A 26,498-nucleotide genomic window follows, 5' to 3' on the forward strand; every position below is an offset into this window, starting at 1 on the left:
CAATGCTTGAGCGGGGCATTCGTGTCCTCAGACACATTCTTCCTTTGTTTAATATTAATTTATTTCCCCTATTTAATGCGTTCTTGCTCATATCATTACGAAATAACAATAAAAGTGTTTTTTATATGTTGCCCCTCTATCCGTATTCTCCCTTAATGAGCAGGGAATCGTACTATTAGACAACAATATTCCTTGTTTTAATGTATACCCAGGTCCGCATCAAGGTTATTTCTGAATCATTTAATCAAGGATTAAACAAAGAGTTAATTTTAACCAAATAATGAACAACAGAAATCAACCAACGGTTTAAATTAAACCTAGAGATGAACAACCAGGTTTGATATATGGTCTTAAAAATGTCTGCTTGAGTATTTGAGAGAAAAAATGTACTAATAAGAAAAGAAGAATATAGCAGAGTCCATGAAATATCATAAGCCGAAGAAATAACCGACAATAACAAAAGGAAAACATTTTCCTAAACAGGTTAACAGCTGATAAAAAGTAAAAAGATAAAAAGATAAAAACAACTAGAGCTGTCCGCATAGAGATGTAAATTCAGTATCGAGACAATGACGTTTTGAGATTTTGGGTTTTGAGTTATTCATTTTATGTAAGCATTGCCTCTGTGTTAGATTGACACATGGTTACTGATAGGTCAATCTGAAAAAATTGTACTGACCCAGGAACAAAGTCTGAGATTCGTATACTGTAAATTCAGAAGTTAAAACTAAAAGCCAAGGTAAAAGTCAGTAAGATGATTCTGCATACAAAATTTTGTCAATCTAAGTTCTACAGTACAAAAGATATGCACAAGTCAGACAATGTTTTACTATTAAATGGTTTAAAGGTCAAAATCAAGGTCAGAGTGACCTGACTTTAATATATGACACCACCCATCCCATGGTGTATCCGCATACCAAGCCGGTTTGGTCAACCTAAGTTCTATGAAACAAAAGTTAAAAGCAGGACACAAATCAGACAGTTTACTTATAGAAGGAATCAAAGGTCAAAGTGACCTGAATTTGGTATTTGACACACCCAAGCCCATGGTGCAACTGTATACCAAGTTTGGTTAACCGAAGTTGTACGGTTCAAAAGATAAGAGCCGAATTGGATATGTTTTACTACCATAGGGGTCAAAGTCAAGGTCAGAGTGATCTGCCTTTGTGCAAATGACACATCCCAAGCCCAGGATGCAACTGCATACCAAGTTTGATTAACTTAAGTTTTAAGGTAAAAAGGTTATGGTCCGGACATATGTTGGATAAAGTTTTACTATCATAATGGTCAAAGGTCAGAGTCAATGTCAGAGTAACCTTACTTTAGTATGTGAAAAATCCCCAGCCCATGATGCAACTGCACACTACGTTTGGTTATATAAGTTTTACAGTACAAAAAGTATGCACTGGACACGAATTGGACGAGATTTTACTATCTTAGGGATCAAAGGTCAAAGTCAAGGTAATATTGACCTAACTTTGGTATACAACACACCCCAGCCCCAGATGCAACTGCATACTAAGTTCGGTTTTCCAAAACAAAAGTTATGCATCGGACACGAGGTGGGACGGACGGACAGACAGACAGACGGACGGACGGACAGACGGACGGACAAACAGACGGGCATGGTGATTCCTATATACCCCCAAACTTTGGTTGCAAGGGGTGGGGGGGGGGGGGGTAGTAAAAAAAAGCAATTATATTGCTATATTGTCTATATCTTATGTACTGGATTTTTTTCAGAATACTCGGTGAAAAATTCGTACATTTTCCAAAAACAATTTTCTCGCAATGCATCATAACAGTGGGAATACTTTTTTTTTAAACAGGTATGGTCTATTGGTGATAAAATATTCAATCGATAAAGACTCTGTAATTATTACATAACCAACATGGAAGATCCACTTGACAATTTTACTTCTTTATGTATGTGGTTATCAAAATAGCCTTCGTCAGACCACATGAACACTGAGGATAAAGAGTTTGGGAGGCCTAAACATCCCCAAAAAAGAACATTGAATACAAGCAAAACGTCTCGCGGTCTTTTGACATATAAATTCTAATATAAATTTCACTGCAGAACGATCCGTTACTATATTTAACCATGGGAATTTTAATAATAAATACTGTAAATAGTAAATCGATAACGGATATATTGACAGTATATTATTGAAACGCAGTAAGTACAAATTATAAAAATAATGTTATTTTCAATTACTGTGTTTATAGAAACTGAAGTAATTTATTTTAATTTATTTGCCTTTTCTTACTGTGCCTAGAAACTTAAAAAATCTCATTTCAACAATTAATTTAAGTGTTTTACGCCGACCAATTGCTATTCGTATTTCAGTCAAGGTCATATATGATGTACGAATAAACTATATGACAACAACGCAAAGAAATCCAGTTATACTATGATCATACTATGAGTTGATTGTGCTTTCTATGACAGAAGCATGACTAAGTAAACATACCCAACATTTTCCATCTAGCAGGGCCGTAAATTAGAAACGGTTGTATAGGAGTCATTTCAATAGGCAGGGAGGGGGTCTGCCAACGCCGCCAGAAGCTTTTTCATGCTATATTCTGCATTTTTGCTTTTACCCGAGATATTTTTACTTTATTTCTGAGAAACATTTTCAAAACTAAAAATTTAAAGTGGACTCCCGTTTGAATAGTTTTACACTAGTAATTTTTGGGGCCCTTTATAGCTTACTGTTCGGTGTGAGCCAAGGCTCCGTGTTGAAGACCGTACTTTGACCTGTAATGGTTTACTTTTTTAAATTTTGACTTGGATGGAGTTGTCTCATTGGCACTCATACCACATCTTCTCATATCTATCTATAGAACTGATATGTTGATTATTGATATCAAATTCACATACTTATATTTGGCTTTATAAGTTTGGTGAAGATTTTATGAAAATTGTTAATTTAAAATTATGATTTGTCAAAGTCTTAACTTGAATGTGAGCTTCCACAAGATCTCTGTTTTCAGATTGAAGTTATATGGACAATAGATATGTGTTACAACTGCGACCACTATTATTTCAAAATTGAACCGTCCTACAATTATAAGCCTGATATCTTTGTTGATCCTCTACACTCTAAAAAAGACATACATGATTTCGTTCATTTCAAATGTAGAGCACTTTGGGTCTGTTTCCAGTAACTGTTATAGCGGTATTATAGATCATTGACAAGTGTTTTTGGCTACTAGTTTTTATTGCACTTTCTGGTATGTGCCTTTCTTATGTGCCCCGCCACATTCTGTATGTGCATGTCCCAAGTCCGGAGGCTGTAATTCAGTTGTTGCTGTATATCTTTTTTTTCATTGTTTTTACATAAATATAAAATAGAAGAGCACTAAGGTACTATCATAGCTGGCTGTGTGTGTTTCTTTCATTCAATATGAAATTGAAGCCTCAACTTTGACATTATTTTTTATTTAAAAAAAAAAAAGGGAAAAAATCTATAAAACCACCTTTATTTTACCACTTCATTGTTTTTCTTTCATAAAAACTGGACTAAGTTAACAAACATGTAGTATAAATTCGTTTTTTTAAAGAGCAGAAACACATTTATAGGTCGTCACCTTTGTTGATAGTATTAGAAAACAATTTTGGATTAAATTTAATGAAACCAGTTTTATTTTGCCAATAAATCATTTGAGAGTAATATAGTATATTGTATATTTTTTCGTAGATTCCATGTATTCCGAAAAAGTTATGTAGACCCTATGAGTTCCACGGTAAAATCAGGTGAAGCATAAGCACGGCTGTCATTCGGTATATCGAGAAAAAATGATCGTGAAAGAATACCTAACGGTGGTCAAGCATTGCGATTAGATCGTGAATGTTATTTTGTAATTCTACTTCAAAATCTGTGAAAAATCTGCTGAATTTTCAAAACGCGGAACAAATCCGAAAAAAAATTAAGTCTGTCAAAATTATTCAGCTTTGTCAATAACACTGTGCAATAAGATAAAGAAAATATTCAGTACTTTATGAGAAAACACAAAAGGCGCAAAACAAGTCTATGGGATACATTAAAAAAAACAAACCGTTTTGTACCTATTATGGTCACATTCCAATATATAATGATATATTTGAAACTGAATCTTTGGTGTGTCAGATAGGACAGTAAAATAAAAGTTTTTTTCCCTTGAAGCCGTTCATTTTGCTTTTGAAAACATCGAATTTTGTTGATTTTTCATCAAAATTGATCGTGAAAGATCGGGCAACGCATTTTCTTAATCGTGAAAGACAAGGCGTGACCAGACGGACGCAGGACGTTTGCCCCCTTTTTTTTTTACCTGTAACGCTAAAGGGCATTTGCGCTTCAAACACTATGGACAAAATTGACAATACATTTGTTTACCTTTTATAGTTGTTTACCTGTAATCTTTAGAAAGATTACCAAAGTCATAGAAAGATGTTCACATATTCTTTGTTGGATCAAACGACAAAATCAGAAAATATTTTCGGATATACCAGACATATTATAAAAAATATAGTATACGTTTCTGGGTAAACGATAGAGAAAACGAAATTCATTCGGTATTTTTGTTATTTTACTTTTTATGGATGGAACATTTAAATCTTGACCTAAATTCTACAATCAGCTTTCTTATTAGTGGATTAAAATTGGAAACTATATTCTTCTTGTGGTTATTCTGTTGCATGAATAGTCCGAGGAACTGTACCATCATAGTTTATGTAAGATTGTTTCAATTTGTGTAGACTGAAATTTTATTTTTAAACCACCCGCTGTACCTGGTGACTTTTAAAAAGAGTCATGGTTGTTATAAGGAATTTACTCCCATCCACCCTCTTGGAGGGTTGTCGTTTTCATCTGACACAAGCATGATGTGGAAAGGTTGATGCTTTTAGCTGTATATAAATGTATGAATGTTTTGTATTTTTTTTATATTAAATGATTTTTTATGTTATGTTGATAAAGCGCAAATATCCTTTTTTTTATTTAAAAAGCGCAAATGTCTTAAAAATTTAAGCGCAAATGTCAATTAAAAAAGTGCAAATGTGCTATCAAATGAAATAATAAAGCGAAAATGTATTTTATACTCAGGATAGTTGACTTGTATTATATTTTAAGAATTTTTTTTCATAGACTTTCATAACTCTTCATAAAGTGGCTCTTGTTGTTAACTTGTGTTTTAATGTGCTGTATATTTTATATGTAACAAGTGGTGAGACTTTAATAAAGTATTTGTCTTGTCTTGTCTTGTCTTGTCTATCAAAAACATAAACGTCCCGCGTCGGACCAGACTTAATAATCAGAAAACAATATTTCTTTTAACAATTGATATAATTGCAACTATAGTTGAAGCGTGTAAATATTTTAATAAGAACGGACATGAATGCTTTCGTTTTCTTTCATTTTTTTTTTAATTCAATAATTTTCGTTCAAAGTTATTATAATAACTAAAAACGTGTCAAGAGCATAAATTTTTGAAAAGTAAAAGTATATATGTATCTGTAATGCTTAATGCATCCGCGCTGTAAATATATGCATGTTTACGCATTTTTTTGTGTAAGGGTTGTTACCTTCGGTTATGAGGAGTGTCGTTCGTGCGTACATTGTATGCCAATATTGGCTTATTTATTGTTCATATCGTGGCTGCGCTGACATAAACTAAAAAGGCACCTAGATAACCTTTTTCCCGATTGTTTGATCAGTCTGTTCACAATAGCTATACGTCATTGTACCAACTTAGTGGGGAAATTACCAATCGACGTACCTGGCGATCGATTGTGCATAATGCCCAGCTTGAACTGTAACTTAGCCAATTATGTTCTTTTCTCATCATTCTTTCACGATCTTTTTTCTCGATATGCCGAATGACACCCGTGATAAGGAATCGATTTAATGTTTGTCTGTATTTGATAACTCTTGTCTTTTCGACACATTATATTCATTACAAATGATTAGAATTGATGAATGTGTCGTCTGAATATACTTACATGGTTTAGTTGTGAACACAATCTGCATAAACGAACAAAAAAATCGAAATGCGTAGTGTCTTCTTCATCCAAAATGGCAGATTTTCATCAGTATCTAACATTACGGATACCATCAAGCATACTTTCATTATAGAGTTTACAAAAACTGTCGGACTCGGAGTCCGAGTTCGAATAAGACTACAAATCATACAGGTGATCTCAAAACAAATTGTACGCATTCCTTTGTTAAGCAGAGAACCAATCCCCCTAAAATACATATCAAAATAAAAGATAATGATATCCTTATATAAAAAAAAATATATAAAAAAGAAATGAAAAGTTTTTTTTAAATCGATTAAATCATTGTTAACTATTGCTTACAGTATAGAATTACACATGTAAATAAGCTAGTTATAAATGAACAGAGGTATTTGATTGAAATGAAATTGACAAATCAAACACACCTACAGCATGCTTGTGAATTAGCTCATAATTGAATACTAGATATTTAATTTAAATTGAAAACATATTTTTTTAACTGACTTGTAAAACTGGTTTCACAATGTGTACATACTGCCCCTACTTTTGATTGGTTCTCTGTTTAATTATTGGCTCCTTCCAAAGGAAGGTAGGACCTTGGCTAATAATGATTTCATGGTTCAGCTAGCAAGCAAGCTAACCAAAGATACCACTCAAGTCCATGTGCTGTAACTGAAATCAAAGTGAACTATAACATATCAACTGATAATCATTGAATTGTATTGCGTTGTAGATTCATGTGTAAAGATGTACAGATTTTGCTTTCTTTTGGTAAGTCCTGCAAGTTTTAGCAATATTCCATTTTAATACTACTATATTCGATTGTCTGAAAGAATAATTACAAAGTAAGGACGCAACACGAGGCTACACAAAAGTGATAAGACTAATTTGTAAATTTGTTTGAGAGAGATGATTCAAAAGAGACGACATACGAAACTTTTGTAATATCTCAAGTTAAAAGTATGAGATGGAGCAAGAACCGACTAATCTTCCAGTTTTGAGTAGGTTCGTATTGCTTAATTCCTATATATGTAGGCTCTTACTGTCTTATTCACTTGTCTTTTCGTCTTTTTTTCGGACATGGGGTTGTCTGTCCTTTGACAACTTGGTAGCATTTTCTGGTTTATTCTAACAAACAGTGAGTTATATGATTAAAGTCATATTTTGTAGTTAAAGGTTTGCTATTATCCACGAAGGTACATTTTTAAAGGTTAAGGCCATTGGGTCAAGGTAAACACACTGAACTGTTTGTCAAATTTTAGTGCGGAATTAGTTCTCAAAATTATTTGTATAACATACACAAAGTTCTAGTTTAAAAGAATATGCAATCTATTGGAAGGTAAAAGAAATATATTACAAAGCAACTGATTTTTTTTTATGTTGATATTATTTTTACCTTTTTTAATAAAGATTTGTTGGGCTTCAAGAATTGCACTTTCCTCTGGTATTGACTGTTCCTGTCTGATAAACAAAGAATGTGTTAATTATGTACTTGAAAATCCTCCATCATCGTTTCTGAACTGCAGTAACCTAACTCACTTTGAACGATTTCACCAAAGTCGTAGAACATGTAACCGCTCGGAGAGGTATCATTGTGCTTGGGATCTACAAGAAGAAGAATACGGAGAAATTTGTACAAAGCCTATAGCCCTTTATCCAGGTTTGAAGATTTAATTTACATTTCTATGTCTGTGTCAACCAGCTAAAAATTGTGAAAGCGACAAAATACCATTGTATATAAAAAGATCTAGATTTGCAATTCAAAATTTAGAAGAAAAAACCTGACTCTAAAAAAAATAAGAGATTTAGTATGATTACCAATGAGACAACTATCCATCAGAGACCAAAAAGACGAGGATGTAAACAACTAAAGGTCACCGTATGGCCTTCAACAATGATAAACAAATATATATTAAGAGCTCTATAAAAGGCACTGACATGACAAAATGTAAAAGAATTAAAAGAGAAAACTATTTTTGCTAAAAGCAATATATGAAAAACAAATATGGCAGACAGCAACCGACGACCACCACTGAATTACAGGCTCCTGACATTATACAGACACATAAAGAATGTAACGGGATGGATCATGTTTGTGAGCACTCAACTCTTCCATAAGCAGGGACAGCATTAGAATAAACAGTAAAAATCCTTTTGGTAAAGGATTTGACTCATCAGATCACGAAAACAACTAACAAAAAGCTAGTTCAAGGTCAATTTCAAACCATGTTTTCCCAAAATAAGACAATAATGTAAAAGTATATAATAAGAACAAACGGTAAAAATCAGCTTGGAAGGAGTTGATTCATCAGATCGGTACTAAGCACAAACAAGAGTGCACACGCTGAAATGTCTCGCATTCTTTACTAACCATTGATTTTACGTTGATAGTCCTAAATATAAAGCTTTACTACAACTATCACATAAACTTAACATGATCCAAGAAAATGAGGTCAAGGTGAGATAAACCCAACTGGAAAATACATGTACACCTTACAATCATTCCATTCACCAAATATACTTGAAATATTGTTGACCTATTGCACATCTAAGAAAAATACACTTAACCAGGAAAACTAAATATTGATCAATGAACCATGAAAATGAGGTCAAGGTCAGATGAACCCTGCCAGACAGACATGTACACCTTACAATCATTACATGCTTTTAATATAGTTGACCTATTGCATATCGTATCTAAGAAACAACCTTAACCAGAAAAACTTAAGATTGACCAATGAACATGAAAATGATCTCGAGGTCATGGTCAGATGATAATTGCCAGACAGACATATACACCTTACAATCATTCCATACACCAAATATAGTTGAACTTTTGCTTATAGAATTAGAAAAAAACAGACCAAAAAACAAAAACTTAACATTGAGCAATGAACCGTAAAAATGAGGTCAAGGTCAAATAAAACATGCCAGATGTACATCGTAAAATATTTTCATACACCAAATATAGTTGACCTATTGCATACAGTATTAGAAAAACAGACCAAAACACAAAAACTTAACTTTAAGCACTGAACCATGAAAATGAGGTCAAGGTCAGATAACACCTGCCAGTTGGACATTGTAAACCTTACAATCATTCCATACACCAAATATAGTAGACCTATTACTTATAGTATCTGAGATATGGACTTGACAACGAAAACTTAACCTTGTTCACTGATCCATGAAATGAGGTCTAGGCCAAGTGAAAACTGTCTGACGGGCATGAGGACCTTACAAGGTATGCACATACCAAATATAGTTATCCTATTACTCATAATAAGAGAGAAATTAAGAATACTAAAAAAAAAATTTCAAGTAGTCACTGAACCATGAAAATGAGGTCAAGGACAATGGACATATGACAGAAGGAAACTTCATAACATAAGGCATCTATATACAAAGTGTGAAGGATCCAGGTCTTATACCTTCTGAAATATTAAGCTTTTAAGAAGTTTGTTTACGCCGCCGACGCCGCCGCCGGATCACTATCCCTATGTCGAGCTTTCAGCGACAGAAGTCGCAGGCTCGACAAAAACTAACAAAAATAAAATAAAAGATACAAATTACCGATCTAAAAGTACTCGCGGTTTCAAAGTCCAATTTAACCTAATAGATAAACCATGTTTTCATAGATTAAAATATAAATCCGTACACCTCAAACATTAAGTATAAAAGTGTCATAAGCAGTCTAAGTAAAGGATGACCTCATGCAATGCCAACATATAAGTAACATAAGTGTTCATTACTGTACGGCAATACATATGAAGTGATGTTTTAATTCTATTAAAAACGAAACAATATTTGTACCGATCAAAACAATATTCAGATATCTTACTTCGTTGTTAAATTGATAAATTAAGAATAAACTTATTCAAAGGATCAATAATTTTAAAAAGATCGTATCTAAGTTGACTGGCTCTATAAACAACATCACCGTGAAAATTAGGATATGATATCCCGTTTGTAATAAGGTTTCTACAGGTACAGCCAAAATATTTTAAACCATTTTTTTGTATCTATGAAAGTATTTGGTAAAGGTTCAAGTAATTTGTTGCAACGAAGTTCATGACTTCATAATTTACCCATTATACACACTAGTTGATTGCGTTCATTGAAATCTCGAACGTCACTACAGACATGGGCAGAGCGAACAAGTTGGAAAATATAAGAAGGAGCCAAAAGCACCGCACCGTCCAAAATATGGAAAATTTATAATTAGGAACGAAACATCTTCCCTTTTGCTTCAATTTTCTGTATAGAGTTTCCCGTGTGAAACTGATACAGTGTATATTCAAATCAAGAAAAGGATCATAATTGCTGTTTATATTAAATTTATCTAAAGTCAGTTCATTTAGGTAAATTTTATTAGAATGATGAGAAGAATCTGATTATTTAGTGCAAACAATATCATCAAGGCAATGGTTAGTGTTAATAAAATGTTCTATTAAATGGAATTTAGACGGATTTTGACTGAGTTTGGCCAGAAACATTTTATGCATAACAATACAGGAACAAGTCTGCTATTGAAGGGGCAAAATTGGTGCACAAAGGAATACCAGCAACATGTCGATAAACTTTATTGCCAAAACGTACATAGATGTTGTCGGGGGAAAACATTACAGCTTTAATCTTCTCATCACAGTTCCGGAAAGTATATCTAGCATATTTGCCATTTTTATTACAGAAGTAGGTTTTTATATAAGTTGCAACAAGTAAATTTGTATTCAAATTTTTTAAAAGGACCATTTGATTAAATGGAAGAGTAGTGTAAAGAGTCGAAAAGTCATAACTGTCAACCGAATTAAAGGGACCATCAAAAGCATGCAATGGATCTTAAACATTCAAAGAGTTTTTTACACTCCAGAATTCAATTTTTTATATGCTTTATTACAAAATTTCGCAATAAGTTGTTAAATTGTAGCCAAGAAACTAATTACAATGACAGAAAGGTTAGATGTAGAACACTTACTAGAAGGCGAGATAAAACGATATTTGACGTTTTTTTGTGTAATTTAGGTAGCCAATCTACATTGAAGGAACCTTCGAATATTTAGAAGCGACCTTAAAATAAGATGTGTAAATGATATGATTGTCTACCATTTAGTTCATTGAATCGCGGCCTTGAATGTAGAAGAAATTATACCTTCATTCTTAAGAACGTCCATGTAGTATATACGACGTCATACCTTTACCACATTGTTGGCTGCTTAATTTAGTGCATGGTGCCAGAATATGTTTTTTAAGGGATTGCTGCATTTTGAAGCATCATCAGGTATTCTAAACGCAGCACTTCCTAATGAGACAACACAATTCATTTTAAGACAAACCGCTCATATCTGTGTAGAAAACCTGATAATATATCATATTGTTTTTTTTACGATTGTCTTATTTTCATCAATAGGATTTAGACCAACAAGGGAAGGTGGACTGAATCAAGGTCATTGTAGTGTGGATAGATATCAACCTTTCTTCATAGAGTCAAACCTAACCTTCCAGTGTATCTATGAAAAATCTACATGCATTGAAGAGGGTCAAAAAATATATAGTAATGGTTCTATATATGAGGACAGATCCTGTTTCTGCGATTTTGAGAATGGATATGCATTTGTGAATAAAACATCAAATAAAACACACTGTGTTCCATCAAAAGAAGACTGTACTTGTTATAAAAAGATTTGTCCTGAAAATTCCGCTTTTTTAAACACAGGTTATGTATTGTTTTATCTAAGGAAATATTCATTAAAATAATGACATTGAATGATGTATAAAAAACTGTCTCAATGCAAAATCACACAAGAGGACGCCATTATTTGGCCCCTGAATTGCAAAAAAAATAATTAAATATTTTAAGACTTTCAAAATTATGTTATTTTTATTTAATAACTCAACAGGTTAATATAATCTGGACACTTTACCACATAAAGGTCACTTGTGATGTCACTATGACATTATAAACATGTTGATATAGATATATTTGACAAAAACTGGACATTTTAGATACATTTATTTTTAATTTTACATACATTTTTTTTATCAAATAAATATGAACCAAAAGATAATTTAATGACTTTGTAAAATACATATTGTAGCAAAATATCTTTCGGGGGGTAAAGCCATGCTCATAATGAAACTATATCGGCAGTTTTCGCAGTTTTATCATATACAATGTATAAGACAAAATTTACAAACTATAAATACGGATAGCTGCGAGACTAATGTCAAATACAAAAGGTGTTATTTTGTAGATTTATAATACTCTTAGATTTTTCATTTCAAGGTCCAAAAAGTGGCCGTATCATACCTTCTCCTTTGATTATCTAATTAAATGGCCATTTAAGTTGTCAAGACAAACATTTATAAACGTGTGCATAACAATTATTCTACTTTTTAGGATACATATGTATACAAGGAATGGTCGACAGTTTGCAGGGTGAAGTTGGATCAGAAAGGTAAATATCTTTAGAGCTATTTTCCTAGTTTAAAGGTTTGGTTGGCTTGCTTGCTATGTTTGTATAAATGTTTGCTCAAGCATTGTAATTAAGATTGACATCTGCAATCAATAGATAGGCGGGGCATCAGCTTGAATACAATATACTCTGCATTATACGTCCAATAACATTTAAGTATAAGCTTGAGCAAACATTTATACAAACAAAGCAAGCAAGCCAACCAAACTACATGCATTAGGAAAATAGCTCTAACAGAATAAGAAATGATACGCTAGAGATCAGGAGGTCTCTTCTAACATGTTTTCCCCCTAAAATGTATCGTAAATATACTGAATTGTTCATGAATTCGATCAATTTTAGTCGTAAGATTGTTTTGTAAAACGAGAGCCTGAAATAAAAGCAATGTTTATAAGGTGTGCTAAATGCATTTTAATTCTGTACAATATGGTTGTGGATAAAGACTGGAAAATAACGGAAGCAACTTTGGTATTTTTTGATAAACCCGAAGGACGTTTCAACGCGAGTGCTAATCCCTTTTCGATACTTTTATATACCCTTTATATATATATATATCCAAATCAATTTCTCAAATTAAAGGTCAATTAGTGCAACTGACCGAGATACACAATGGAAGAATTGAGTATTAAAAAATGTGGTCATCCTAAGTCAGAAACCTCACAAGTGGTTAACTTGTCTTTAGTTATATCTTGGGGTTTTTTTTGTCTTTGTGGGTTTTGGTGGAAATGGCAGATTTTTTGAAGTCCAAGTATCGCAAATTAATAACTTACCTAAACTTAAGGCAATTTAGAGCTTGATTTATGGGTTAAGCACTTTTCCATATGTTGACTTCCAGTATGAATTTTCTGGGTTTTTTTGTTGGGTTGCTGTCTCATTGACGTATACTTAACACCTCTGTTAATTCGCATGTACACAAAATAGATAGATACCGAATTTAAATTACTGTTTTGTTGGGAAAACCGAATTAAGTTTTTGATTACCGTTCTTTACTTCACTTCATTCGATAGCTTATGTCTTCTATTTGGATCGCAATTAAAACAACTTTTTACAAACTCATCTTTCCTGCAAACAGTTATAATATCAATATAGATACGATCATTAGGTATTTCTTCTCGAGGAAAGTCAATATCATTTATATGGAGCAAATTACAATATTTTTGGTAATTCCTGTTACCCTTTGTATGTATTATTTTATAATATTAATGCTATATACTTTTTAGGATCGTAAACATTTTGGAAGTTCGCACTTTGATAAATGAAGTATACAGTAATATCAAATACAACAAAGTATCTAATACTAGTAAGTTTTATAAAGGTCGTGATAGGGAAATATATTAACAATTTTTCGTTCTTTTGGATATCTTAATTTTTTACCAAACATATCAAAGACTATTAATATTATATGGTTAAATTGTAAAACAGAGAAGACTCCATGACTTATCTTAAACTGTGTTTTATCCTGTTTTAAAAATGCATATAGAATATGTTTAAATAATATAGAGTCGGTTTTGGAAGGGGTGTTAAACTAAAAATAAGAAAGGGAAAGAAGTAAGAGTACAAAAAGTTTATAAAATGTATAATGTGTGGATTTTGGATCAATGTACAGTCTGCATAAAAAGAGATAACCATAGGATTTTTATATGGAGAATTACAAAAATAACTGATGAAATAATCATTGTAGATATCCTAAAGTTAATACCACTGCATGATAGAAAAATACAAATACGACCATGCTAGGTGTATAATATGAAAATCAGTAGATATGGTATGATTACTAATGAGACAATCACCCATCAAAGGACAAATGAGGATGTTAACAACCACAGGTCATAAGTATTTTTTTCCGTTAGCAAAATAAATCTTCAAATTAGACAGTAAAGATAGGTGTTGGTAAATAATACAAAAAGACAGTCTTTATTACTTAGGCATGTGAGAAAGAATTAGCCCCATAACTGATTTTTCTACTTTAAACGTTTGTAGTTGAGAATATGATTTGATTTTACTAGCTTACTGTAAGAACTTACATTAAATCGAAAGAAAACTCATTTGATACACTAATTTGGAAATTATGATAATTTGTGTGTAATAGATGGAAGAGGTATATGAAAGTATTATATCTTCAAATAACTGATTCCATAACTCATAATTCTCTCAGTAAACCTACAGATCATCCATAAATAATATGTTGTTATGTATGCAATATTTGTCACTTAACATTTAAAAAAAAAATCTGTCTCATATTGTTATAGATGGCAATACAAATACTAATAATTTATCTATATCAAATATTTTTATCTTCATAGGTAACAATAAAACTGGTTTATACATCGTTTTTATGGTTTTACTCTGCGGAGCTTTTCATGGTAAGCTAAGATAATATATTACAGTAATACATTTTCCCCAAAAATCTGGATCTGAAAAGATAACAAATATGCAGCAAAACTCAATTAGTCATCAACAAAACAATGAACAATAACAAAAAATACACATACCAATGAGCAGGCGTTCATATCAAATAGAAAACTATTAAACGGCATGAATCTTGAAGTTAAGATAAAGTTACTTATTTCTTGTGAAGCAAGAATCTTGCATTCGGGGATAAATTTTTGCCAAAAACTTAAAAAATAAAAATTTTAAGATGGAAAAATTACAAAAAAGGAAAAAAAATCACATTTCTTTTTGCAAAAATTCACAAAAAAAACCCCAGAAAAATCACACAAATAAAAATACAAAAAAAAATGAAAAAATTAAAAAGGTAATATTTGAAAACGCGCAGCAACATCAGTGTTGAAAAATGTGGAGTTAAAGTTCTACATAAGCATTTTCAATTGTACACCTCAGTATAATCAAAGTACTGAAGTACTGAACATCGGATGACCGCAAGTTCTTGTGGATGGTCAAAAGCACTTGTCTCAGAAAAAAAATCACATCTCTATACCTGAAACTGAGGTTAATGTACAGAGATATATTTTTTTCTGAGACAAGTTCGTGCGTGTATGATGAACAAATGACAGGAAATTCAACCTCACCGTAATAACTATTATATTGTAGTGATACAAATCAGTATACTCTGGTTTGTTGTTATATATTATATTAATATAACAGTTACATGTATATATAGTTTTCATCCATTTGTATATCATTCTATTCTACTATTCTAATAATAGTGCAGTGCGAGTGCATGGTGGACACTCTTCTGTAAAAATTCGATTTTCTAATAGATTGGATTTGAGTAGGCATTCATATTTTCCCGCAAAACCAATCTCCCATGCAGAGTTATCGGTCCTTGCTCCGAGAGAGAGCAAGGACCGATAACTCTGCATGGGAGATTGCCGCAAAAACGTTCTTGAGATATGCTTCCGCATGCGTTAACATAATTTTTCGGTACGTGTGCATAGATATTATCAATGATTTTTTACTTATATATATATTTCTAAAGACAAAACATTTTCATATTATTAATTTATGTTCTAAACAAAAATATTTTTATCAGTATTCATTGAAGAAATGAATTTATAACAAGCGATAAGGAATGTTATTTTGCACTCGATAAAGTCCGCGTATTTATCTGTTTATAGATCGATTACCAGTCAAACACGAAAGTTACGTAAGTGGAAATCTCGTCGGCAACAATACATCGGAATGCCCTCACGGTCATCGCGATGTAAAAATGAGTAATGGAACGCTTCATAAGAAATACATTTGTTATCTTGGTGTAATCAGGGTGTACGTAATTTTACACACCGGTGTAAAATTCCGTACACCCCTGATTACACCAAGATAACTAAAAAACACCCTCAGGCAAAGTGACCTTAAGATGTTTTTAGCTTTTTATTTTTTAAGGTAATTTGGTTTAAATGCTTAATTGCCTACCAAACGTCTGGTCTCGATCATACTCAAAGAAACCCGTTTGATTCATACTGCAAACGGTATAATACGTTTACTTTCTTCTTCCAATCGATAAGTCAGAACATTTCAAAAACCAAAACTTACACTACAAAGTAGACAATGAATAAACAGAGAGGTATAAAGCAAACCAAAGCCAAGATTTTTTTACTTTTCGTAGGCATAACTATTCTCAATTATTAACAAATCCTTGCTATTCTATACTCGAGCAATTGTATTTTTTTCTGGGATTTAAAAAAATTGTCATTGTTTTTTTAGGTTTCATCTTATTCGTATGTAAGTAATATAACTTATTTTGTTTATCTTAACGACATGTTGATGTTTATTAATCAAGTTTTCAGGAAATATTCAAGGAACTTTCACAGTATCGAAATAGGACACAATTCAAGATATTTGAAGGAGAGTATACTCCCTTTTAATCACCTGATATAAATGTCCTAATCGAAAGTTTATATCTTTTTACACAGATAAAATGAAATGAAATTATGTTTTTTTTTTAATAGGAGATAATGTTACCCTTCATAATTTCCGCAAATGAGCCTTTCAAATCAACGACTCATGGTGAAAATTTATCCATGATTATTCCTTCTTCAGGAGGTTGCTTACAGAAATCTTCGATTTTCATTTATGTTGAATTAAGTGCGGTATAATGATCTATAATGATGTATGTTGAAAGTAGTATGTATGTAACAGTGAATTTGTAAAATCAGGGATTTTGTAAAATCACTTATATTTCAGGGATTTTGTATAATCACTGAACTGATTAGTGATTTTATAAAATCCCTGATTTTGATTAGGGATTTTACAAAATAAATGAAATAATTAAGATCTTTTTTTACAGATTCCCTTATTAAATCTCAGGGAATTTGTAAAAAAAAATAATTCTTTTTGATTAAAAAAATCTTTTAAAAAAGCGGTTACACTCAACAAGTTTGAGGTTAATTTAGCCTTTTATATTAATACTAATTGAGTGAATGCAACTTCGTGTTCTACTTGTAAAAAACTGTAAATGTTTTACGTGGAAAATTGGTCATAGCAGAAGAGTTTCCGTCAAAAGTAATGATATGGAAACGGTCACTGAAAATGAACGTTCAAACACTTCTTAATCAATGGAAAAATAAGCTAATCGTATGTTAAGTCGGTATAAAATAGTTTTAAGAAGAACTAGACATGTTGTTCTTCCAATCCCAGTTGTTTTTCGTGGAAAATGTGACCAAAGAAATATAATTGCAATTGTCCATGGAAAGTCAGAGACAGGTTATCGTCTTGCTACTAAACATGGTATTTTGTTTGGGTCATACACTAGAAACCAGTCTGAACCCACTGATTCCCTGTTTAGTTGTATCTATTGACAATTTCATATCTTTTTGACAAACAGTTAAACTGTCTCCCATTTGTGATGGACAAGGTTTTTTTTAAAATGTGGATGTCCTGGAAAGTAGATGTAAACAAAATAGGTGTGGATGTCCAAAAGCGGCCAGGTACAGTTGTGTCACCCAAACTTATTAGGCAAAAATAAGTAAATTGTAGTCTTAATATCAGGTTATATGCCTTTTATTCATAATCACTGCACAATTGTTTTAACTAGTAGTGTTTAGTAAAAAAATATATTTTAAAATCATTGGTCTATTTATATTCGGAAAAACACATTTCTAATATCAAGTTTAAACTTGTAATCAGGGATTTTACAAAATCCCTAGCAATATTTTCAGTGATTTTATAAAATCCCTAACAATTTCAAGGATTTCACAAAATAACTGAAACTGTTAGTGATTTTACAAAATAACTGAAACTGTTAGTGATTTTACAAAATCACTAATTATTCCAGGGATTTTACAAAATCCCTAATTTTACAAATTCACTGTAACATATATGTAACATATATATCCTTAGTTCTTTTATGATGTACGTAAAAACTCGAAAAGAAACGAAATACAAAAAGAGAGTTATCGCCCGCGATTTTGACGCCGCGATGTTAGTGAAGGTCTTTCATTACCATTAAGTATTATAGACTCAAATTGGCCCTTTTACCATGATGCCACATTCGGCAGAATATAGCAGGCAAGTACTTAAACCGAGCGTTTTGCATTCGGCGGTGCGGATGACATAGAAATACCAGGCGTTCGTCTGGTCTTGTAAGTGCTCTCATATATACAATTCTTGGCAGGCTTTTATGAAATTAATATCAAAGGTTTATATAAGTAGTACCACGGACGAATTCGAAAATCAGAACTGATTATTTTGTCACTTGAAAATGTAAATTCTATAGGAAATTGCGTTGTAAGCGTTCTTAAATTTATATATAAGTCTTGTTGGTTTTTTTTATCAAATTTACATCAAACATTTATATAAGTTATGTTTTGGTCGAGTTTGAAAATCAATGCCAATCAGCTTTTTTTTCAGGAATGATGTCCATTTGAAATGTAATTTATAATGAACACTGCATAGTTAGCACTCTCACACCTACATTTCTTGTCGGATTTGTATGAAATATATATCAAAGATTTACATCTGCAAGGTCTTCGGGTATCGATAATCAGCACCGATCAACTGTTTTCAACAAGAGTTGTACCCTTTGACATAGAAATTATATGGAAAATTACTTTGTTATCGCCAGTCGGTTTTCCAATTGGTGCTTATTGTGCTACCTTCTGGCCGACTTGTTTTTGTTCTCATATGAAGCAGAATTTACACAAAACTAGTTAAAAATTGAAAGAAAACTACATCTTGCAAAGTTCTTCAATTAAACTTTCAGCTAAATTAATGATGTCCTGTCACTCGATAACCCACATTTCGGCGAGTGCTCCGTCCTCGGTTAATATAATCTGAACAGGTTTATATATAACGTATTAACCTCGTCAAAAGTCCATAATTGATAAATACTGTTACATCAGTGTCCTAGGTTAAGGATAGGGTTTAGCGCTCAAAAACATGTTTAACCGCCTCATTCTTTATGTGACTGAGTCTGGAGCCTGTAATTAAGTGGTTGCCGTTGGATATTTAGGATGTGATATCGGTATACACAAACAAAACTGATGATTCCAGCTTCCCAATTGTGAACTTTCCATTTCTATGTAGCAACATCCCAACAGCGCCTGCATACGGAGTATATATCTCCCAGTTAATACGATATTCCAGGGCTTGTATTTCCTATCATGATTTCCTTGATAGAGGATTTCTGCTCACAAGGAAGCTATTAAACCAAGAGTTCCAAATGGTGAAGTTGAAATCATCCTTTCGTTAACTTTACGGACGCCATCACGAGTTGGTTGATCGTTAGAGAATATCTGTTTCACAGATGACGACGGATATGCTCCAATTGTCGTAACTACAATCCCGTCCCCTTTTTCCCGAATGTGACCAACCGAATAAGACTTATCACCGGGTTTGTAATTACATGAGCAACACGACGGGTGCCACATGTGGAGCAGGATCTGCTTACCCTTCCGGAGCACATGAGATCACCCCGTTTTTGGAGGGGTTCGTGTTGCTCAGTCTTTAGTTTTCTATTTTGTGTTTTGTGTACTGTTGTTTGTCTGTTTGTCATTTTCTTTTTTAGCCATGGCATTGTCAGTTTATTTGAGTTTGAATGTCAATTTGGTATCTTTTGCCTCTTTTTTAAACAATACTTAATAATACTGTTATGTATTCTACTGAGAAAGTTTGAAATGTATTTTTTTAGATATGGAATTTAAAGTTAAATGTTCCATATTCTAATATTTTTTTATTTATATTTATATAAAGGTCCAGTTCGTCTTCACTCTGACAATATTGTGCTATTTCATGAAGATAATGACACAAAGATTGAGTGTACAGTAACAGGGCCATCTCTTATCAGGTCTGTGGAGTGGTTCAAAGATGGGGAAATAGTGTCCGAAAAAAACTATACCCCTTCTCTTGATGTACCGAAACTTACTTTGTTTATAAGAGATCCACAGAAAAAAGACGAGGGCGTCTTTAAATGTGTAGTAACAAATTATTGCAGGATTTCCAGTGAAAGAAGTGTGAATTTTATGATTTTTCCTTGTAAGTATCACTTTATTTGGAAAAATTCTTTTTCTCGCATTCAAATTATGTGCAAATTCTCGAGATCCAATGTACAGACAGGATGATTCCTATAACACGAAGACATACATATTATCATATAATCATAATTGGACTTTAAACACATTTTCTTTGTCATGTTTTGATACAAACACAGTTATTTTGCTGTTGGTGGCAGATCTGTGATAGTATCTGTTAAAGTTTTACACAACTTTGTTAGAATCGAGGCGATTTAGATTTTGACCTTTTTGTATAGTATCCTTTTGTTGAAGTGCCTTTGTTGGCCTATCCTTTTGTTTTTTGGTTGCTGTCACATTGACGTTTACTCCACGCCTTTTTAATTAACATGATGCGCAAATATTGACGCATACTTTGTTTTAAAGAAAAAAAAGTGATACTTTTTATTTGTTCAAAATTTCTATAGATGAGAAATTCTTATCTTTTATATGTATCCTGCATTAGGGTATTATTTTGACACGTCAAGCAGTCATTTGGTTTGAGAACCATAACAACACTGTCAATTTTTACTCACTCAACAACTTTTAAAAGAAACGAACTGCAACTAAAGAATATACTAGTTAAGAATTAAAGAACATGAGGAACTAATAGATTGCATATCAAAGCAAAAACGAAGTCATCTACGTCTTCGTACATCAAAACAAAAATGATATCAGAACACATAACAGAATAATTGAGCCGAATGTGCCCGTTGTGAAAAGAGATTGCATGATCAGTGAAGGAGGAGACGTGGTTGTTTAAGAAACCAAACAAATTAATTGTTTAATGTATTGTTGTTAGCTCTTTTTGTGTACTACTGTTTATCTTTTCGTGTCTTTTTTTGTCTATTCTTGGTTTTGTCTGTCGTTTTTCCATTCATTATTTTGACGGTTGCCTTTGTATCGTCTCAATTTTTTGATCTGTGGTTTCTTTAAAAGGGGAAATGTACTAATACCATAAAAGGTTAGTAAAAAGAAAATTCAAGGGACAAATATAACAATTACTACAACCATAATATTTCTAATCGATGTAATTCATTAATACAATTTCCAAAAAGTAAATTCAAATCAAAATATATAAAGTTCATTTCCGGTTTACAAAATCTTGTCGATGTGTGTATCTGATATTATCAGACAATCAACTGCTTGTATTCTTTTAATACATTCCATCTCATTTAATCTTATGGCAAAACTAAAGCGAGATCAAACAAAGTTATTTTGTTGAAAAAGAGGATTAATAGTCGAATTCATAATCGTAGAGGTTCACTACTGCTGGATTTTTTCTAAGATAACTATTTTTAAACATATCTACTATATCAATAATTATTCATTTTACAGCTCCCACTGTTTTAGACGAATGGAAAGCAAAAGATACCAAGATAGTAGAAACAGACGCTATGTCAAAAGTGAGGGAAATTTTGCAATCGTCAAATTGTGTGACAGTAGTAGGTCGATCGGGCAGTGGGAAGTCAACTGTTTTGCGCCATATTGCACTAGCATTGCACGCCGAGAAAGAAAGCTATGAAGTGTTTCCTTCTTTTTCCCCAGAAGACGTCAGGCAACATTTTGACCGTTCAAAAAAGCAAGTTTTTGTTTTTGACGATGTGTTTGGAAAATATGCTATTGATTTACATACAGTAGATGAATGGATTTTTTTCATGCACGATATGAAATCTTATCTTGATCATGGAAATTTGAGAATGATGTTTTCTTGTAGATCGCATATAACAAACCATCCCCATTTCCAAAAGCTTAAACTCATTTCTTCAGCTTCTTGTACATGTAATATACATGACTTTCCACTCAGTCCCGCAAAACAAGAAGAGGTAGCCAATAAATATCTCAAAGATAAAGATGTCAAAATAATCATGTGCATCGAGCCAAGTGAAATAAAATACATAGACATTTTCCCACTCTTATGCGAATCACTGAGCAAGTTGCTAGAAATGGATGAACATGTAAAAGTTGATGAATTTTTCAAAACACCGTTTGAAGTACTTTGGAAGGTATTTCAACATATAAAATCGTACAAGAAAGAAATATATGCTCTTATGTCACTTTTCCTTGTATGCAACAATGTATTAGAAAAACAGGTATTCGGAACAAAACCTTTTAAAGACAAGTGTAGGATAATTGCTCATTATTGTGATATTCCAAATTTTTCAGAGGATGACATCAGGTCCCTTTTCATTAAACTACAGAAGTATTTCACAAAAGTATCTGGGAACAATTATAAAATATTTCATGATAAAATATTTGATGCCGTTGTATCATTTTACGGCGAAGATCTCTTTGGAGTAATACTTGACATAGCACATAGTGATATCATTCGTGACAGGTTTCATTTAAAGTCCATAAATGAAGAATGTGAAATCGCTTTTCCGATAAAAGTACCAGAAGAAAAAGAGGAACAGTATTTTAAAAGATTATTTGTGGATACAAACAGGGAAATATTCAACAATGAAGTTACATTCACTGCTTTTGCAAACAGACAACTACAATACCAGACATACCGAGACAAATTTATTAAGTATTGCACTAAAAATGAAGAATTAAAGAAACATATATTACTTCTCTCATACAAAGCAACATCACCGCTGCTTGAAGTTGCTGCTCAGGGCTATGATGACATATTAAACATGTTAATTAAAATGCATTTAGATGTCAATGTTTTTGACGAAAATGGAGACACACCACTTCACAAGGCAGCAGCTTTCGGTCATATTGGATCATTGAATTTACTTTTAAAAAATGGGGCAGATCCAAATCGTCTTAATAAAAGCGCACAATCGCCTTTGTTTAAGGCAGTTGAGAGGGGCTACACAAACGTTGCCAGAAAGCTGTTAAAAAAGAATGTTGAAGTTAATTTGAAAAACAGTACTGGGGAGACTACGCTTTATGTAGCTTCTCGAGAGGGACATACCAGTATGACTAAATTGCTTTTGCAAAATAAAGCAGACCCCACAATATTTGATGAATACATCGGATCCCCTTTGCATATTTCTTCAAAAGAAAACTTTACTGACATCATGCAGTTATTATTAGAGGAAGGTGCCGATCCAAATTTGAGCACAAATCATATAGAATCACCATTATATATCGCATCACTCAATGGTAAAACCGAAGCAGTGAAACTCTTAATTAAAAATGAAGCTGATCTAGATAAATGTGGTAAAGATGGAAGATCCCCATTATGTAAGGCTGCATGGAATGGCTATAAAGAAGCTGTAGAAATATTGTTGAAAAACAAGGCAGATCCAAACAAAATAAGCGAATACAATGAGTCTCCACTTTACAAAGCAGCACGATGTGGTCATTTAGAGATTGTGAAAATGTTGCTCGAGAACGGAGCTAATGTAGATCAAGCATGTAGAGATGGCAGAACTCCCCTTTATAAATCAGCATGGAAAAACAAACATGAGGTGGTACAGGTATTATTAGATAACGGAGCCGATCCCAATTTATGGAGTAAATACTTCGGAACACCTTTATACAGGGCAGCTAAAGAGCATCATTTGAAGACGGTAGAATTGCTTCTGGAAAACAGAAATACCGATGTTAACCTCAAAAGCAAAGATGGCGAGACGGCTCTTTTTGCAGCTTCAAAATTTGGATACCGAAACGTAATACAAAGGTTAGTTGACAATGGAGCTGATTTGAATATAAAAAACAATGAAGGCAAAACGCCAATTGATGCTGCTAGCGAAATGGAACATTCAAATACAGTAAAACTATTGAAGGACATATTAAAAAACTGTTAATACACATATTCAATGAAATAATCATATAAAAGATATTCAAATTTGTATCTTTCTGATTTACAAGGCAAATATATAAAATTTTGTTAATGCTAATTGTATTCATTTCTTCGCAATACCTTGATCATGATCAATATGACCGATGTTGTTTCATTTTTATTGTAACTAGTTGTAAGACCTATATCAGTTTTGGGTTAAAACGTAAAGCAGTGATATATCATAAAATTGAATACAGTTTATTTTTTTTTAATTCTTACGAAATAAAAGCAAGTGGCGATCAGATTAAGCACGAAGTGCAGAAGCGCTTCTTGCTAAAACTGTGATCGTCACTTAAACAAAACAGCAATCGATTTTCCCTATTTACAGATTTTCGAAACAAAATATATATGTTATGAACATTTTTAATATGAAAATAAAACTTTAAACACAAAACATCAGCCAGTACTTGCTGTTGGTAGACTTCAAAATCTTCAAGACTTCCTTGTCAGAGCTGATTTTGCTTCTGAACAAGATCTTCATCAACAGCCCCTCACAAGGGTTATGAGAACAAATGGTGCATGACTTACAAACACAAACTTCATACCAATACTTCCAACATTCATTCCACTAGAACATGTTATACTATGATCTGCAATGTAACTAATAGGACTACAAACAACTTGTATTTCCTATAATGTAAATGTATGATATATTTCGTCAACTTTGTTGAAGTCTTTTAATCGTTTCTGACAGGTATAATCGACTATATTGTCGCCCTTGAAATTATAATAAAATTATATGTAAATGACGATTTTCAAGTTCATATTTGCACAATACTTAAATGTAAATAAACAGCTGTCTTTTAGTATACTTTTTTTGTGGTAATCCTTTTTACCGATATGACAATGTGTCCCATGTTGCTAATTTTCATAATGCTACCAAACACCGTGGTGACATAAGATAACCACAAAAGGAATGATGACTGGGACAAACATGTTCTCAAACACGCACACACACATACACACGCGCCATCACTAGCAAACCAAAGGAGAAGTCGTAATCCAGTAGCAAATTTATTTCATCTCTTAACTGTTATTTTTATACAGTGCATTCGATTGCTTTTACATTTTTTTAAAAATTCGACTGGAATTGCCCTCCATGCTCCTCTTTTGCTGCATACGATCAAAAATTGGCATTTATGCAACAAATACTAGAATAAGCAGAGTGTTAGAGAAGAACTCGTACGACGAATGACGGACAACAGTGATTGAATGATGGAATTTTACTATGTCATTTAATTCATGTGAGCTATAAAAAACATTGACTCAATATCTTGACACAGTACAGGCTTAAGTGCTTATACCAAATAGACTGGAACAGAACAAGGATTAAGTTATATATTTAATGAAGCAGTGGTTACAGTAAACTTTTCAAACCTCAAATTACAGAAGTTAAAAAAAGAGAGAACATATTGTAAACTATTACGAGGTCTTAGCAGCAATGAAAACGCAGTTGTATATTTTGATGACATGCTTCGTGATGACTTAGTGTATCAGATAGAATTTTCGGGGAACAAAAATAAAGTTAGTAGTTGAAGTAAATTGAAGGAGGTCAGAGATCTAGAGAGAAAAGTCCAAAAGCACAACATTGAAGACCAGGCTGAAAAGCTACAAGAGCGTTTTGAAGGTAAAGAAAATGAGAACAAAAGGTAGGTGCAAGATGTCAAGAATCTCTTTAATATTCTTATTACAATTTAGTTGAAACTTTAGGAAAATGTCAAATCTGTGCAGAAGTCAAAACAGAGCAAAAACAGAAATGCCAATCAAATAGAAACGTCCATCAGCAGTGGCACCAGTTTAGCAAGGTTTATGTTGCTTAGTCTTTAGTTTTTTTCTGTAGCGTGTTGTGGACTTGTTTATCGTTTCCTCTTCGTTCGTTGTTTGCCATGGTGCTGTCAGTTTCTCTTCGACTTGTGAGTTATGAATATTCCCTTGGTATCTTCCGCCTTTTTAAATTGCAAAGTATACATAATTTGACGATAATTCGGATTTTGAGGAAATAGTTTCGATCCAGAGCCCAGGAAACTGCATCTTCATGTACATATAACATGAACTATACTCATTAAACATCACTTACCTTCTGTCTGACTTTTTGGTTGGAAATGAAAATGTAATTTTTTTTTCAAATTACTCGCATCAGAAAAACTTGTAAAAACACTTGAAAAAATTGTTACAGACAAATGACATAAGACTGTTACAAATTTTAACATTTTGTCGAAGGAAATACTCCAAATGAAGTATTTTTATCTCTCTTTTTATAACCTTTATATAAATTTATGTTT

The 26,498-nt window shown here is 32.5% G+C and overlaps 1 protein-coding gene across 3 annotated transcripts; it reads left to right on the forward strand.

Moving 5' to 3' along the window:
* Nucleotides 1–1,884: 1,884 nt before the first annotated feature.
* LOC127698382 (uncharacterized) lies at nt 1,885–24,274 on the forward strand. Of its 3 annotated transcripts, XM_052201815.1 has the most exons (11): nt 1,885–2,179; nt 3,705–3,760; nt 6,735–6,772; nt 7,412–7,661; nt 11,409–11,714; nt 12,399–12,456; nt 13,695–13,774; nt 14,778–14,837; nt 16,639–16,656; nt 20,125–20,406; nt 21,759–24,274. In XM_052201815.1, the coding sequence occupies exons 2-11, from the start codon at nt 3,739–3,741 to the stop codon at nt 24,179–24,181; spliced, it is 3,537 nt and encodes a 1,178-aa protein (XP_052057775.1). In that variant the 5' UTR covers nt 1,885–2,179; nt 3,705–3,738; the 3' UTR covers nt 24,182–24,274. The 3 variants fall into 3 exon arrangements, with proteins under 3 accessions (XP_052057775.1, XP_052057776.1, XP_052057777.1); XM_052201816.1 differs by lacking the exon at nt 16,639–16,656; XM_052201817.1 differs by lacking the exon at nt 3,705–3,760.
* The last annotated feature ends 2,224 nt before the right edge of the window (nt 24,275–26,498 follow it).

This window comes from Mytilus californianus, unplaced genomic scaffold (genome assembly GCF_021869535.1).
Source record: "Mytilus californianus isolate M0D057914Y unplaced genomic scaffold, xbMytCali1.0.p SCAF_4, whole genome shotgun sequence".
Classification (NCBI taxonomy): Eukaryota; Metazoa; Mollusca; class Bivalvia; order Mytilida; family Mytilidae; genus Mytilus; species Mytilus californianus.

Bases quoted from the DNA above. Each gene is read 5' to 3' on its own strand.
- LOC127698382 (XM_052201815.1), top strand. From the start codon at position 3,739: ATGAGTTCCACGGTAAAATCAG. The intron at 11,715-12,398 runs GTTATGTATTGT...TCTACTTTTTAG, and splicing joins TTCCGCTTTTTTAAACACAG to GATACATATGTATACAAGGA. The intron at 13,775-14,777 runs GTAAGTTTTATA...TTATCTTCATAG, and splicing joins CAACAAAGTATCTAATACTA to GTAACAATAAAACTGGTTTA.